This window comes from Rhinatrema bivittatum, chromosome 4, assembly GCF_901001135.1.
Source record: "Rhinatrema bivittatum chromosome 4, aRhiBiv1.1, whole genome shotgun sequence".
Taxonomy (NCBI): domain Eukaryota; kingdom Metazoa; phylum Chordata; class Amphibia; order Gymnophiona; family Rhinatrematidae; genus Rhinatrema; species Rhinatrema bivittatum.
The window spans coordinates 431,596,275-431,609,981 of NC_042618.1; the positions used below are offsets into that span (position 1 = coordinate 431,596,275).

Sequence of the window (13,707 nt, forward strand, 5' to 3'; positions counted from 1 at the left end):
TGTAAGCATACCCTTATCAGAGGGAACTTCTCAAAGCACCCTTACAGAACAGTATTTGAAACTTAAAAAAAGCAAAAGAGCAGTATTAAAAGCCATGTTTGCAAAAGCCTGGCTTGGACTTTGATGCGCTCACCAAATTTCTGTCCAATTTTAATCTTTACGGGGAAAACTGTGGCAAGAGTATCATTGCAAATGAATGAGTTTTTGGAAATGTAGGACTTACTGGCTATTTACCAATCTGGTTTCTGCAAGAAACAGCACAGAAATGATTTCAGTGACCTTACTTGATGGCCAGTAGAGAGATTTAGATAAAAATCACAATTGCAGAATTGATTCTTTTACATCTGTTTACTGCTTTAAATGCAATTTGCTGTTAAACCAGTTGAAGGCAGTAGGGCCTTGATGGTGGCAGTGCTGTGTCAGTTTCAGTCTTTGACTGACTGAACCCGAAACTTCATCTTTCCCAGGAATATGCAGCAGCTGTGCGAGATGACAGGTTAAAGTTGTGTGCAGAGGTCATCTCAGACACAGTGGCTGCCCTGAGAAAGGTGAGGTCTAGAGGGAATTCACCTGCCCCCTGTAACTGCCCCCCCCCCCCAGTCTATAGAACAGTCTGCCAGATGCGATCCGTACATTAAACGGATTTATGCCAGATTCCAGAAACAGGTTAGAATCTAGTTATTCTGGGCTGCTTTAAATAGAAACATTGTGGTATTTTGTTTACTGATGCTGTGGAACGTAGGGCTGAGGAGGAGGAGGTTGCTTTGGGAGAGGTTTATGTACCTTGGCCTGCTGGTTGGGCAAGTTTGGTTTTTAAGCTGACGGCATTATTTTTCATGTAACAGGAACTTATTGTACCTGATAAGTGGGTTTAGATAAGTTATTGTTATAATTACTGTATTTGACAAGGACGTTCTATACATTTAGCTGAGGGTCTGATGATAAACATGTATCTCCTCAACAAGATGGCCTAAACAGCCCCTCAGCCAGCACTCATCGGACCCAACGGACTCACAGACCGGCACTCAACGGACTCACTCAACGGACTCACAGACCAACACTCAACGGACTCACATACCATTTTGGATTTACATACCAGCACTCAACGGACTCACAGACCAACACTCAACGGACCCACTCATCGGACTCATAGACCAACACTCAACGGACTCACTCAATGGACTCACAGACCAACACTCAACGGACCTCCAATTCTAACCACACTCACTCACATCAGACAGTCAAACAAACGATCTCTCATCAACTACCCCTAATAACCCTTATACATTAAAAAATAAATAAATAAATAAATAAATTTCTAGCTCGCTCGCTCATCCAAGCACCAACAACTTAGCTAAGAACATCACAACACAGGAGTACCAAAAACCAATACCTTCAACTCTCCCTCACAATTACCTTCATTTCCTACATCACCTGCGGAGCCAATATGCTGACCTACCCCATATCCCCGTCATTCACCATCACTACTCTCACAACTTGAGACTGCTACAACGTCCCATAAGCCACACCAAGAGATCTCTCATCCCCATCATGATTACACCTCTCACCCAGCTATTAGGACTCACTTTATTTTCTCTGACACTCTTCAACGCCCAATCCCTCACTAAGAAAACCCAAATCCTCAATGACTACCTACTAGACTCCAAACCAGACATCTGTGCCATCACAGAAACCTGGTTAAAAAGCTCTGACACTCCCCTGATAAACCAACTACCGATACACCTCTACGACTTCTTCTCAATACCAAGACTCAAAAAAAAAAGGAGGAGGGCTTCTACTAGCCGCCAAGAAAGAATTCCATCTCACACAACAACCAGTCAAGACCCCCACAAAAAAACTGGAATTAGGTCTCTTCAAGTCAAAACATATCCAAATTCTTTTGGTTTACGCTCCACCAGGTATACTCGACACCGAAGCCTCCCTTCTCATAGAAACTATCGCCAAATACATCAACACAGACTCTCCAGCTATGATATTGGGGGATTTCAATCTTCATATAGATGCCTCACCTCTCTCTACCAATGTTGAATCCTTACTCTCAACTCTCAGAGCCATGGGTTTTGAACAAATCATAAATAAACCAACCCACAAAGCAGGTCACACGCTTGATCTCATATTCATTAATTCTAACCTGTCGTACTATAATTCTCCAGACTGCACCCCTGTACCTTGGTCAGACCACTCCCTGATATCAACTACTCTCTCCACCAAAGTAAATCATATTGAATCTCAACCTCAATCTACCATCCACTTCCGGAAAGCATGCCCCTCCGACACTCTTAGCGAACATCTAACTAAAGATCTACCTAATATGGATATCTCCAACCCCAACGCGGCCCTTCTCTCTTGGAGCAACATCACGGAATCAATAGCCAACAAACTCTGTCCTAAAATTTCGAAAACCATCAATTGGTCACAAAAAAAGAAACAACCTTGGTTCTCCCCAGAACTGAAACTGATGAAGCTAGACCTCAGACACAAAGAAGGCTTATGGCGTAATAACCCCAACACCACAACTCTATCTGATTACAAACGTACCCTGCATTTCTACAAGATATCTATTCTACAGACAAAAAAAAAATTCTATGCTAGCAGAATCCACGACATACAATACGATGCCAGGGCCCTGTTTTCCTTTGTATCCCAACTCACAAAACCTTCTGCCCCTACTATCCCAGATGAACAGGCTCAATCAAAAGCCAATGAACTAGCACGCTTCTTCCAAGATAAAATCACAAACACACTGGCACTCCTTCCTACCAACCCAATGAACCCAGCTCTAGACTCCAATCCCACCCATCATCCCAGAGCCACCTTCGACTCCTTCGAACCTACAACCACTTTGGAGATAGAATCAACCCTTAAAAAAATGAAACCATCCAGCCATCCGACGGACCACATCCCTACTAAACTTCTGCTCCTCATCCCCAGCACCATCTCCAGAGCACTGACTAACTTCATAAACTGTTCCCTAACTCAAGGAAACTATCCAGATGAGCTAAAATCTGCATCTCTCAAACCCCTCTTGAAGAAACATAACTTGGATACAAAAGAACTCTCCAATTACAGACCTATATCCAACCTTCCGTTTCTAGCAAAGCTCACAGAGAAAATTGTGAACACACAACTCTCTGACTACCTCGAGGAACATAAAATACTATACCCCTCACAGTACGGTTTCCGGAAATCCTCCAGCACAGAAACCCTCCTCATCTCCCTATCAGACCACATCCTCCTGGGTCTTGACAAAGGGCTTTCATACCTACTGGTCCTCCTAGATATCTCAGCGGCTTTCGATACGGTAAACCATGCCATTCTTCTAAACCGCTTATCTGACATTGGAATCGCTGGACTCGCCCTCAGATGGTTCAACTCTTCCTCAAAAACAGAAGCTACAAGGTTAGAGTCAACAACAGAGAATCACCAACATATAAAGCAACACTAGGCGTCCCACAAGGCTCTTCTCTATCCCCTACCCTCTTCAATATCTACTTACTGCCCCTCTGCCATCTACTCACAAACCTAAAACTAACACATTACCTCTATGCAGATGATGTGCAGATATTGATCCCCATAAAAGATTCTCTGCCAAAAACGCTCGACTACTGGGAAAATTGCCTGAAGTCCATAAAAAGCCTCCTCTCTAGCCTTAACCTGGTTCTAAACGCATCCAAGACGGAAATCCTTCTTATCTCCCCTGAACACTCGACCAACACCGACATTACAGCTCTGGACCCACAGATCTCTCAAACCAGAGATTTAGGAATTATACTAGACAATCATCTAAATCTAAAGAAATCAATTAATAATATCACCAAGGACTGTTTCTATAAGCTTCAAGTTTTAAAAAGAATCAAACCCCTTTTCCACTTTCAGGACTTCAGAACCATCCTTCAAGCAACGTTATTTTCAAAAACAGACTACTGCAATGCCTTACTCCTGGGGCTCCCCATTTCAGCCACAAAACCTATACAAATGCTCCAGAATGCAGCAGCGAGAATCCTAACCAACACCAACCGCCGTGCTCACATTACCCCCATCCTTCGAAACCTGCATTGGCTGCCAATAAAATATAGAATTATCTCACGATAATCCACAAATCTATTCACCAACAGCTCACACTAGACCTTCAGAACCCTCTCAAACACCACTCGTCCGAAAGACCCATCAGAGAAGCTTATAAAGGGACCCTTCAAGTCCCACCTTCAAAATACACCCGTCTAAAAACCACCAAAGAACGTTCCTTTTCCACAGCAGGCCCGGTCCTCTGGAACAGACTTCAGACCTAAGACTGGAACCTTGCCTTCATACCTTTCGAAGACAACTGAAGACGTGGCTTTTCCTCCAAGCCTTCCCCTAGTCAAAATGCCACTTCGAACTCAGCCTAAGGAATGAGATAATTACCAATCTCATAACCAGTTATTTATTATTTATTTGTTGCTTATTTCCGCCCTACCTTTCTTCCTGGCTACTCTAGCCCCCAAGTTCAATGCCCCTGTTTTATGTAACTTTGCTTGATTCAGCCTTCTTGTTCTTGGTTACACTTGTTTTTCCCCCAAGTTCCATGTAAACCGGCCTGATGTGAATTTCTATTCGTGAAGTCCGGTATAGAAATATATATTAAAGAAAGAAAGAAAGAAAGAAATACTTTCCTTCCTCCAAAGATGCCTTCGGCTTGCTCCTCAATGTGTTCAAAGTCAAGGACCCCTGAAACAATGCAATACAAGAAGAGATCCATTACAGTCACTGTTCAGTGGTGTCAACTTTAAGTCCCGCTGTGTACAACCTAATTCTAGAGTGTGTGTAATTGTACAGAATGGACACTGAAAATTCAGATTCTGCTCTACTACAGTACCAGGCTCTACACTCACTGCCCCTGAGCCGCACTCTCCCCCCCCCCCCCCCCGTGCTAGAGTCTCATGTGTTTCATACTGCCCTGAAGCTGCACTCTCCCCCGTGCTACAGCCTCATGTGTTTCATACTGCCCTGAAGCTGCACCCTCCCCAGTGCTACAGCCTCATGTGTTTCATACTGCCCTGAAGCTGCACTCTCCCCCGTGCTACAGCCTCATGTGTTTCATACTGCCCTGAAGCTGCACTCTCCCCCATGCTACAGCCTCATGTGTTTCATACTGCCCTGAAGCTGCACCCTCCCCAGTGCTACAGCCTCATGTGTTTCATACTGCCCTGAAGCTGCACTCTCCCCCGTGCTACAGCCTCATGTGTTTCATACTGCCCTGAAGCTGCACTCTCCCCCGTGCTACAGCCTCATGTGTTTCATACTGCCCTGAAGCTGCACTCTCCCCCTTGCTACAGCCTCATGTGTTTCATACTGCCCTGAAGCTGCACCCTCCCCAGTGCTATAGCTTCATGGGTCCCAGACTCCCTGCCCTTCATGTTTCCCAGGATGAAAGAAAAGAAATAGATGCCTGTAGTCTTAAAACAATCCTTTATTGCAGTGGAGACACAAGGGTAGCCCGACTCTGGCCGAGTTTCGCCGTTTCAAAACGGCTGCCTCAGGGGCTAAAAACATAAATAAAAGCTTTGAGAATAAGAATAAAATAATATAAATGACATCATCAATAATTGTATAGTTATTTGAATCAATCAATCACATTTTAGTGAATCAGTCATTTAAAAGTTAGATAAAAAAGCCAAGGTGACATATAGAGGATAAATACACTAAAAAGATGGATTTGTAACAAACCAAGTGAATTTGTACATAGCCTCACGGTAGAATAAATTGCATAAAAACAAAATCCAGAATATTGATAAAAACATCAACATTACCTTACAATAATCTTCTTGAATTCATTAGTTATATATCGACTATGAATATAGTGTGATCATATGAAGAGCTGTATGATCTCTTATGTTGCGTCTGTAATGGTGCAGAAAAAAGATGACAATATCACATGATGTATTATACATTAAAGTTGAACATTAATCAAGATATTGTGAACATTAACTGTACATATCAATGTATCTCTGTTAATATAAATAAATATATCACTTAATGTTATGTGTGGTTAAGCTGTACTCTAATAAAATTATTGTTATAATATGTCTTACTGATGTATTTATATAAAATATTGAGCTTAAAAACTATAAAGGTGAAACAAATTAAGAAACTATGGGAATAAAAATAATTGTTTAGAATATCTGTGCTATGTGAAGATCTGTGATGTATGTGTGTGTGGACATTATAAAATAGTGTATGATAAAAATATTAATTAAGACGAATATGGATGAAAAAAGCAATACAAACTGGGGAGAACAACTCCTCATACATGTGTGAATACAACAAATGCACATCCCTATAATATAAAAACTTTTAAGACATGATTGCTTTGCTGATGGAGTCTGATCATAAAAAAACATATGAAATGAATAATGAAATAAAACCATTACATTCCTTTTTTATAGACCCCTAAAGAAAAATTGTGATCTTAGTAAACAATGTTCAAACATGCTAAATATAAGGGCTTAAAAATTCATGCCAAAATACTTAAAATTTAAAAATAAAGGTGTTATGCATCAACCCCCTTTCATGCACATTGGTCAGTAATTCAAATCGACACGCTCATCATTATTTATGCATTCACTTTTCTAATTTTTAAATTTTAAGTATTTTGGCATGAATTTTTAAGCCCTTATATTTAGCATGTTTGAACATTGTTTACTAAGATCACAATTTTTCTTTAGGGGTCTATAAAAAAGGAATGTAATGGTTTTATTTCATTATTCATTTCATATGTTTTTTTATGATCAGACTCCATCAGCAAAGCAATCATGTCTTAAGAGTTTTTATATTATAGGGATGTGCATTTGTTGTATTCACACATGTATGAGGAGTTGTTCTCCCCAGTTTGTATTGCTTTTTTCATCCATATTCGTCTTAATTAATATTTTTATCATACACTATTTTATAATGTCCACACACACATACATCACAGATCTTCACATAGCACAGATATTCTAAACAATTATTTTTATTCCCATAGTTTCTTAATTTGTTTCACCTTTATAGTTTTTAAGCTCAATATTTTATATAAATACATCAGTAAGACATATTATAACAATAATTTTATTAGAGTACAGCTTAACCACACATAACATTAAGTGATATATTTATTTATATTAACAGAGATACATTGATATGTACAGTTAATGTTCACAATATCTTGATTAATGTTCAACTTTAATGTATAATACATCATGTGATATTGTCATCTTTTTTCTGCACCATTACAGACGCAACATAAGAGATCATACAGCTCTTTATATGATCACACTATATTCATAGTCGATATATAACTAATGAATTCAAGAAGATTATTGTAAGGTAATGTTGATGTTTTTATCAATATTCTGGATTTTGTTTTTATGCAATTTATTCTACCGTGAGGCTATGTACAAATTCACTTGGTTTGTTACAAATCCATCTTTTTAGTGTATTTATCCTCTATATGTCACCTTGGCTTTTTTATCTAACTTTTAAATGACTGATTCACTAAAATGTGATTGATTGATTCAAATAACTATACAATTATTGATGATGTCATTTATATTATTTTATTCTTATTCTCAAAGCTTTTATTTATGTTTTTAGCCCCTGAGGCAGCCGTTTTGAAACGGCGAAACTCGGCCAGAGTCGGGCTACCCTTGTGTCTCCACTGCAATAAAGGATTGTTTTAAGACTACAGGCATCTATTTCTTTTCTTTCATCCTGACGGCTATTATAGATCGCCTTCCTTCGTGCTTTTTGGGTCCTTCATGTTTCCCATACCCTCCCATCCCCAAGCTGAGCCTCCCCATTGTTACAGCCTCATGGATCCCATACTCACTGTCTTCAAGTACCACCCTTCACTCCTCTGGACTACCGCCCCATGGTTCCCACACTCACTGCCAATGAGATTAGTTCTCCTCACTATTAAAGTCACAAAGTTTTCAGGCACCTCCTTTTCTCCCCTCCATTACCTTATTTGTGAGTTACCTGGTACAGTGCTTGGCCCATCCTGGCTGCTACTCCCTGCTGCAGAGTCCAGGGCCTGTGCATTGCTTTCATCAAACTCACATTTAAATATACAGAGAAGGCAAGAGATCCGATAGTCCAACCGCACATTTAATATGAACTGAAAGTCAAGAGAAAGCAATTGATACCACGTACAGAGGAGGAAGAATCTGGACATGTACTGTGCAACAGCCAATGTGAGCTTCACACCCTTTGGGTAATCAACTGGACCCTTTGCTGTGCTCCTTCAGGTGCAAGTAGCATTCAGTCCCTCCTTCATGCAGGAGTATGGGCCAGCTTTGATAAAAGGTTCTCAGGTTCAGAAGCTGCTCACCCAATCACAGTACAGAATGCAAGAGATGATTTCATGTGCACAGGAATGACAGGTTTCACAATTATTAACTTTCAGTGAAAAATCTAGGAATCCCTTTAATATAAAATGCACACTAATGTTTGAGATTGCAAAGAGCTGGCCCCACACCAGCTGAGGCCATTGGCAGTGTGCAGCTTTATGGATCCCTCACCCTCCTGACACAAAAAAGAAAATTGGCTCTTACTGCTAATTTTCATTCCCGTAGTACCAAGGATCAGTCCAGAGAAGTGGGTTGTGCATCCCTACCAGCAGATGAAGTCAGAGAACAAAGCTTTGGGCACTGCCATATATACTAGAGTGCCACCTGCAGTCCCTCAGTATTGTCCCGTACCCAAGCCGAGGCTAACACAGAACTAAGGAGCAAGAGGTAGCAAACATCAAAAACCCAGTCTACCCCTCTGCTCCCAATAAAAAGTAACTAAGTCAACCGTGCAAAACTGCTCCATCAATCCATTTTGCCAAACAGAAGCTGCAAGAAATGCTTCAGGCCACAAAACCGGCCAACGGTAGCCAACACAGTCTTTCAGAATCTGAAATAAGGGGTGGGCCTCTGGACTGATCCTTGGTACTACGGGAACGAAAATTAGCAGTTAAGATCCAGTTTTCTTTTCCAGTACGTACCAGGATCAATCCAGAGAAGTGGGATGTACCCAAGCCACCTCACACTGGGTGGGCCCCCGAAAGACCCGCACGCAACACACTCTCCCCGAAGGATAACTCAGAAGCCTTGACGTCCAAGCGATAGTGCCTCGTGAAAGTGTGAATAGAAGACCATACTGCCGCCCTACAGATCTCCTGAGGCGACAAAATCGGATACTCTGCCCAGGAAGCCGCCTGGGCTCGAGTGGAATGAGCCCTAAGACCCAATGGAATCTGCCATCCCCGGGCAACGTACGATGTACTAATGGTTTCTTTAATCCAGCGAGCAAGGGTCACTTTAGATGCCTTGTCTCCCTTTTTCGGGCCCCTGAACAGGACGAACAAGTGGTCAGAACGTCGAATGTCGTTGGTAACCTCAAGATAGCGCATTAAGATCCAGCGCACATCCAAGAGATGAAGGTCTCTATCCTCAGGAGAGTCTCGAGACCATTGAGGAAACCCAGGCAGTTCCACCATCTGATTGACATGAAATGAAGACACAACCTTAGGGAAGAATGTCGGAACCGTCCGCAAGGACACCCGATCCGTCGAGATACGTAGAAATGGATCCCGACACGACAGCGCCTGAAGCTCTGAAATTCAACGAGCCGAACAAATAGCCACCAGAAACACCGTCAAGGTCAGATCTTTCAGCGAAGATCCGTTGAGAGGTTCGAAAGGAGCACCGCACAAAACCCGGAGAACTAAATTTAGGCTCCAATCCAGGCATACTGGGCGAACGGGAGGACGCAAATGTTTAACTCCTTTAAGAAAACAAGCAATGTCCAGGTGTGCCGCCAAGGACCCACCATTAATCTGTCCCTGCAAGGCACCCAGAGCCGCCACCTGTACCCGCAGGGAATTGAACGCCAATCCTTTAGTAAGCCCCTGCTGAAGAAAATCGAGAATACGAGGAATCTCAACCGAAAGGGGAATCGCAGACCTGTTCACCACACCATGCCTCAAAAAGTTTCCATACGAGCACATAAGTCATAGAGGTGGCCGCTCGACGCGCTTGAAGAAGAGTGGAAATGACCTGCTCAGAATAGCCCCTCAAGCGTAAACGTCTCCTCTCAAAAGCCAAGCCGCGAGAGAGAAGTGATCCTCCCGATCCAAAAATATGGATTCCTCCCAAAGCAGACGCGGAAGATGAGCCAGCTGCAAGGGACCTTTGAGAGCTAGCCAGACGAGATCCGCGAACCACGGGCGGCGTGGCCATTCTGGAGCCACGAGGACCACCCGGCCCAGGTGAAGTTCGATGCGACGTAGCAAGCGACCGATGAGCGGCGAAGGAGGAAAGGCATACAATAGAATTCCCATGGGCCAGAACATACGAGATCGTCGATGCCCACCGAGCCCTGCTCTTTTCGCAGACTGAAGAAACGTTCCGTCTTGGCATTCATTCACTTTGCCATTAGATCCAGTTGCGGCACGCCCCACCTGGCGCAAATGCGGTTCCATCCGGTGGATTGTTCCCACTCTCCGGGATCGAGTTGCTGTCTGCTGAGGAAATCCGCTTGGACATTCTCCACCCCGGCGACATGTGAGGCGGCAATGACCCCAAGATGACGTTCCGCCCAGGCGAATAGAAGGCGAGCTTCTAGCGCTACCACTGGACTTCGCGTCCCACCTTGCCTGTTGATATATGCCACCATCGTCGCATTGTCGGAGAAGACTCGTATCATCTTGCCCTGAATCCAGGGGAGAAAGGCTTGCAAGCTAGATGCACCGCTCTTGTCTTGAGACGATTGATGGACCACGAGCTCTCCGTAGCTGACCACCGACCCTCAGCGGACCTTTCCGTGCATACCGCTCCCCAACCGGAAAGACTGGCATCAGTGGAGATTATCAACCACTTTGGAGGGTCCAAATCCACCCCCCGTTGGAGATTGGCACGCGATAGCCACCACAGCAGACTGACCCAGGACTCCCGAAGTAGAGGCATTGGGAGTTGAAATTGTTCTGACACCAGACTCCACCGGGACAGGAGTGCCCATTGCAAGGGACGAAGGTGAGCAAACGTCCAAAGAACCAAGTCTAGAGTGGAGGCCATGGATCCCAGCACTTGAAGATGATGCCAAACTGTGGGTGTGCTCCTCCAAAGAAGCGAGTGCATCTGGTCTTGCACCTTCCCCTGAATGGTATCGAATCTGGCTCCCAGGTAGGTCAAGACCTGGGTGGGTTCCAAATGGCTCTTCTGTACATTGATCACCCAGCCCAGAGACTGCAAGTTGAACATTACCATGTGCACCGATCGCCTGCAATCCTCCCGTGATTTTGCACGCATCAACCAGTCATCCAAGTACGGGTGGACCAAAATCCCTTCCTTGCAAAGAAAGGCTGCCACTACCACCATTACTTTCGTGAACATGTGGGGAGCCATCATGAGGCCAAAGGAGAGGGCTTGAAATTTGAAGTGTTGTCCCAAGACCTTGAAACGTAGAAACCTCTGGTGACTGGCCCTGATGGGGATATGAAGATACGCCTCGGTGAGATCCAAGGACACTAGAAATTCTCCTGTCCGAACTGCCACCATCACCGTCCGCAATGTTTCCATCCGAAAACGAGGAATCCGGAGATAACGGATTTACTTTCTGCAGATCGAGGATGGGACGAAACATGCTCTTTTTGGGGACCAAAGTAAATTGAGTAACGTCCCCGACCTTGCTCCGCCTCTGGTACCTGGACAATCGCCTGGAGGTCTAGGAGTTGTTGCAAAGTCCCCCTGACTGCTTCGTGTTTGCTGGACGAGGACCCTCGGGATTCTACAAAGACCTCTGGGACCGGCCTGGAGAATTCCAAGGTGTAACCGTCTCTGATGACCTCTAAGACCCAGCAGTCTGAGGTAATCCTTGACCATTCCGTGTAAAAGTTGGATAATCTGCCTCTGACAGCTTCAACAACAGAATGAGTGCTCGTGGCTTCATTGGGAAGTCTTGGCGTTTCCCGTCCCCAGGTGTCCCGAGTCCCTGCCAGGATCTCGGCCCCCACGAAAGGACTGTTGGCACCCTGCAGCCGGCTTAGAGGTGGACAGTGTCATGTATCTGCTAGACCTGTAGCGACGAGCGTCCCTGAAACGAGTTCTAGAAGGGAAGGCCTTCCTGGACAATTTCCCTTCTTCTGGCAACCGACTGCCCTTAGACTCTGCCAGCAGCTTCACCAACTGATCCAGCTCTTTGCCAAACAGAAGCTTACCCTTAAAGGGCAAGTTGCACAGCTGGGATTTAGAGGATAAATCCACCGGCCAAGTCCTCAGCCAGAGGAGGCGCCGTGCTGAAACCATGGTGACCATACCTCTCGCCAAGGTCTTCACCAGATCATACAGAGCATCAGCCATATAGGTGATACCTGTTTCCAACAGAGCGGACTGCAGAGCTCCTCCGCCGCTAACGTTGGAACTGGCAGTCGTCTCCTGAACCCAACACAGACATGCTCTCTGCATCAAACTGGCGCAGATAGCTGCTCACAGACCCAGCGCCGCTACCTCAAACGCCTGTTTTAAGTGGATCTCCAATTTCCGGTCCTGCATGTCTTTAAGGGTGGCTGCCCCAGCAACTGAGATAGTAGTCTTTTTAGTGACCGCTGAGACCGCAGCATCCACCTTAGGGATCTTCAAGAGATCCAAGACGTCCGACGATGGGGGATATAGTTTACCCATTGCTCTCCCCACCTTCAGAACAGCATCCGGGGCTTCCCACTCCCGAGTCACCAGCTTGCGGACCTTCTTCAGAAGAGGGAAAGACGTAGTGGGCCCCCGAATACCGTCCAGAACGGAATTCCTCCTGAGACACCTTAATGGTCAGGACTTCCAGGACCTTAGGAATAAGGGGGCGTAGCTCATCCCTCTTGAACAAACGGACCACACTGGGATCGTCACCGTCCACTGGCAGGGCCTCGGGATCGTCTGTGTCATCGGTATCCACATCCGCCTGGTCCAGGTCCTTATCCGCACCAGCTCCCACCGGAGAGGCTGACCCAGAATCCGGCAATGGTCCCTGAGGGCCTAGCATGCCCTCCGTACTCGGCTGCCCCAGACCCAGACGACTGATGAGGTGCGCTGCTCTATTAAGCTTCTCCAGAGGGAGATCAAGGTCTCCCTGGAGTCCGGGCCTCTTAAATGCCAAGCATTTGCGGGCAAAAAGGCCTCGTGCATAAGTAGGATAAATTCCGCAGAAAAACCTTCCGGAACCTTCTCCCCTTCCGGGGAAATCACCGGAGGTGTAGCACTTAATCTTGCCGGGGGATCCTCTCCTACAGGTGCCAAAATGGGAGGGGGTCCTCCTCCCGCGAATCCAGTCCCGGGGAAACCGGGGCATCCCGGGAGGTGTAGCCTTCCGGCCCCGACAAATCCCCTGCTTCCTCTGCACATTCAGGGCATAAAAGCGCCACGTTCAGGGCCTGTCCACGCGTGCCACACACACGACAGGCCGGCAATTTAGTGCGTAGCGCCATTCTTGAAACCGCGCCGCCATGAGAACAAGAAAAAATGGCCGCCAAAAAGAAATTGCTGCCGCGCGGGAAAAAAGCCGCCCCCCCCGACGCGAACAAATCATCAGCAAGAAACCCTTCTCGAGTCGTCGGGCCACCGACAAAAGTGCCAATCCCCGCCTAAAAACCTAATCGCGAAAGAGAGAGGAGAAGGAAATCAAACTCACCCCGTC

At 45.3% G+C, this 13,707-nt stretch overlaps 1 protein-coding gene across 5 annotated transcripts in view; it reads right to left on the reverse strand.

Annotated features, from left to right (window-relative positions):
• Window positions 1-13,707, reverse strand: part of ITPR1 (inositol 1,4,5-trisphosphate receptor type 1) — a 450,198-nt gene that overhangs the window by 267,315 nt on the left and 169,176 nt on the right. For all 5 annotated transcript variants that reach the window (XR_003856666.1, XM_029601463.1, XM_029601465.1 and 2 more), the window contains 2 exons: window positions 8,017-8,155; window positions 4,674-4,728 (listed from right to left, as the gene is read on the reverse strand). Coding sequence is in view for 4 of the 5 variants with exons in the window: in XM_029601463.1 (XP_029457323.1) it covers window positions 4,674-4,728; window positions 8,017-8,155 (194 nt within the window). In the remaining variant the exon portion in view is untranslated. The remainder of the gene's footprint in view (window positions 1-4,673; window positions 4,729-8,016; window positions 8,156-13,707) is intronic.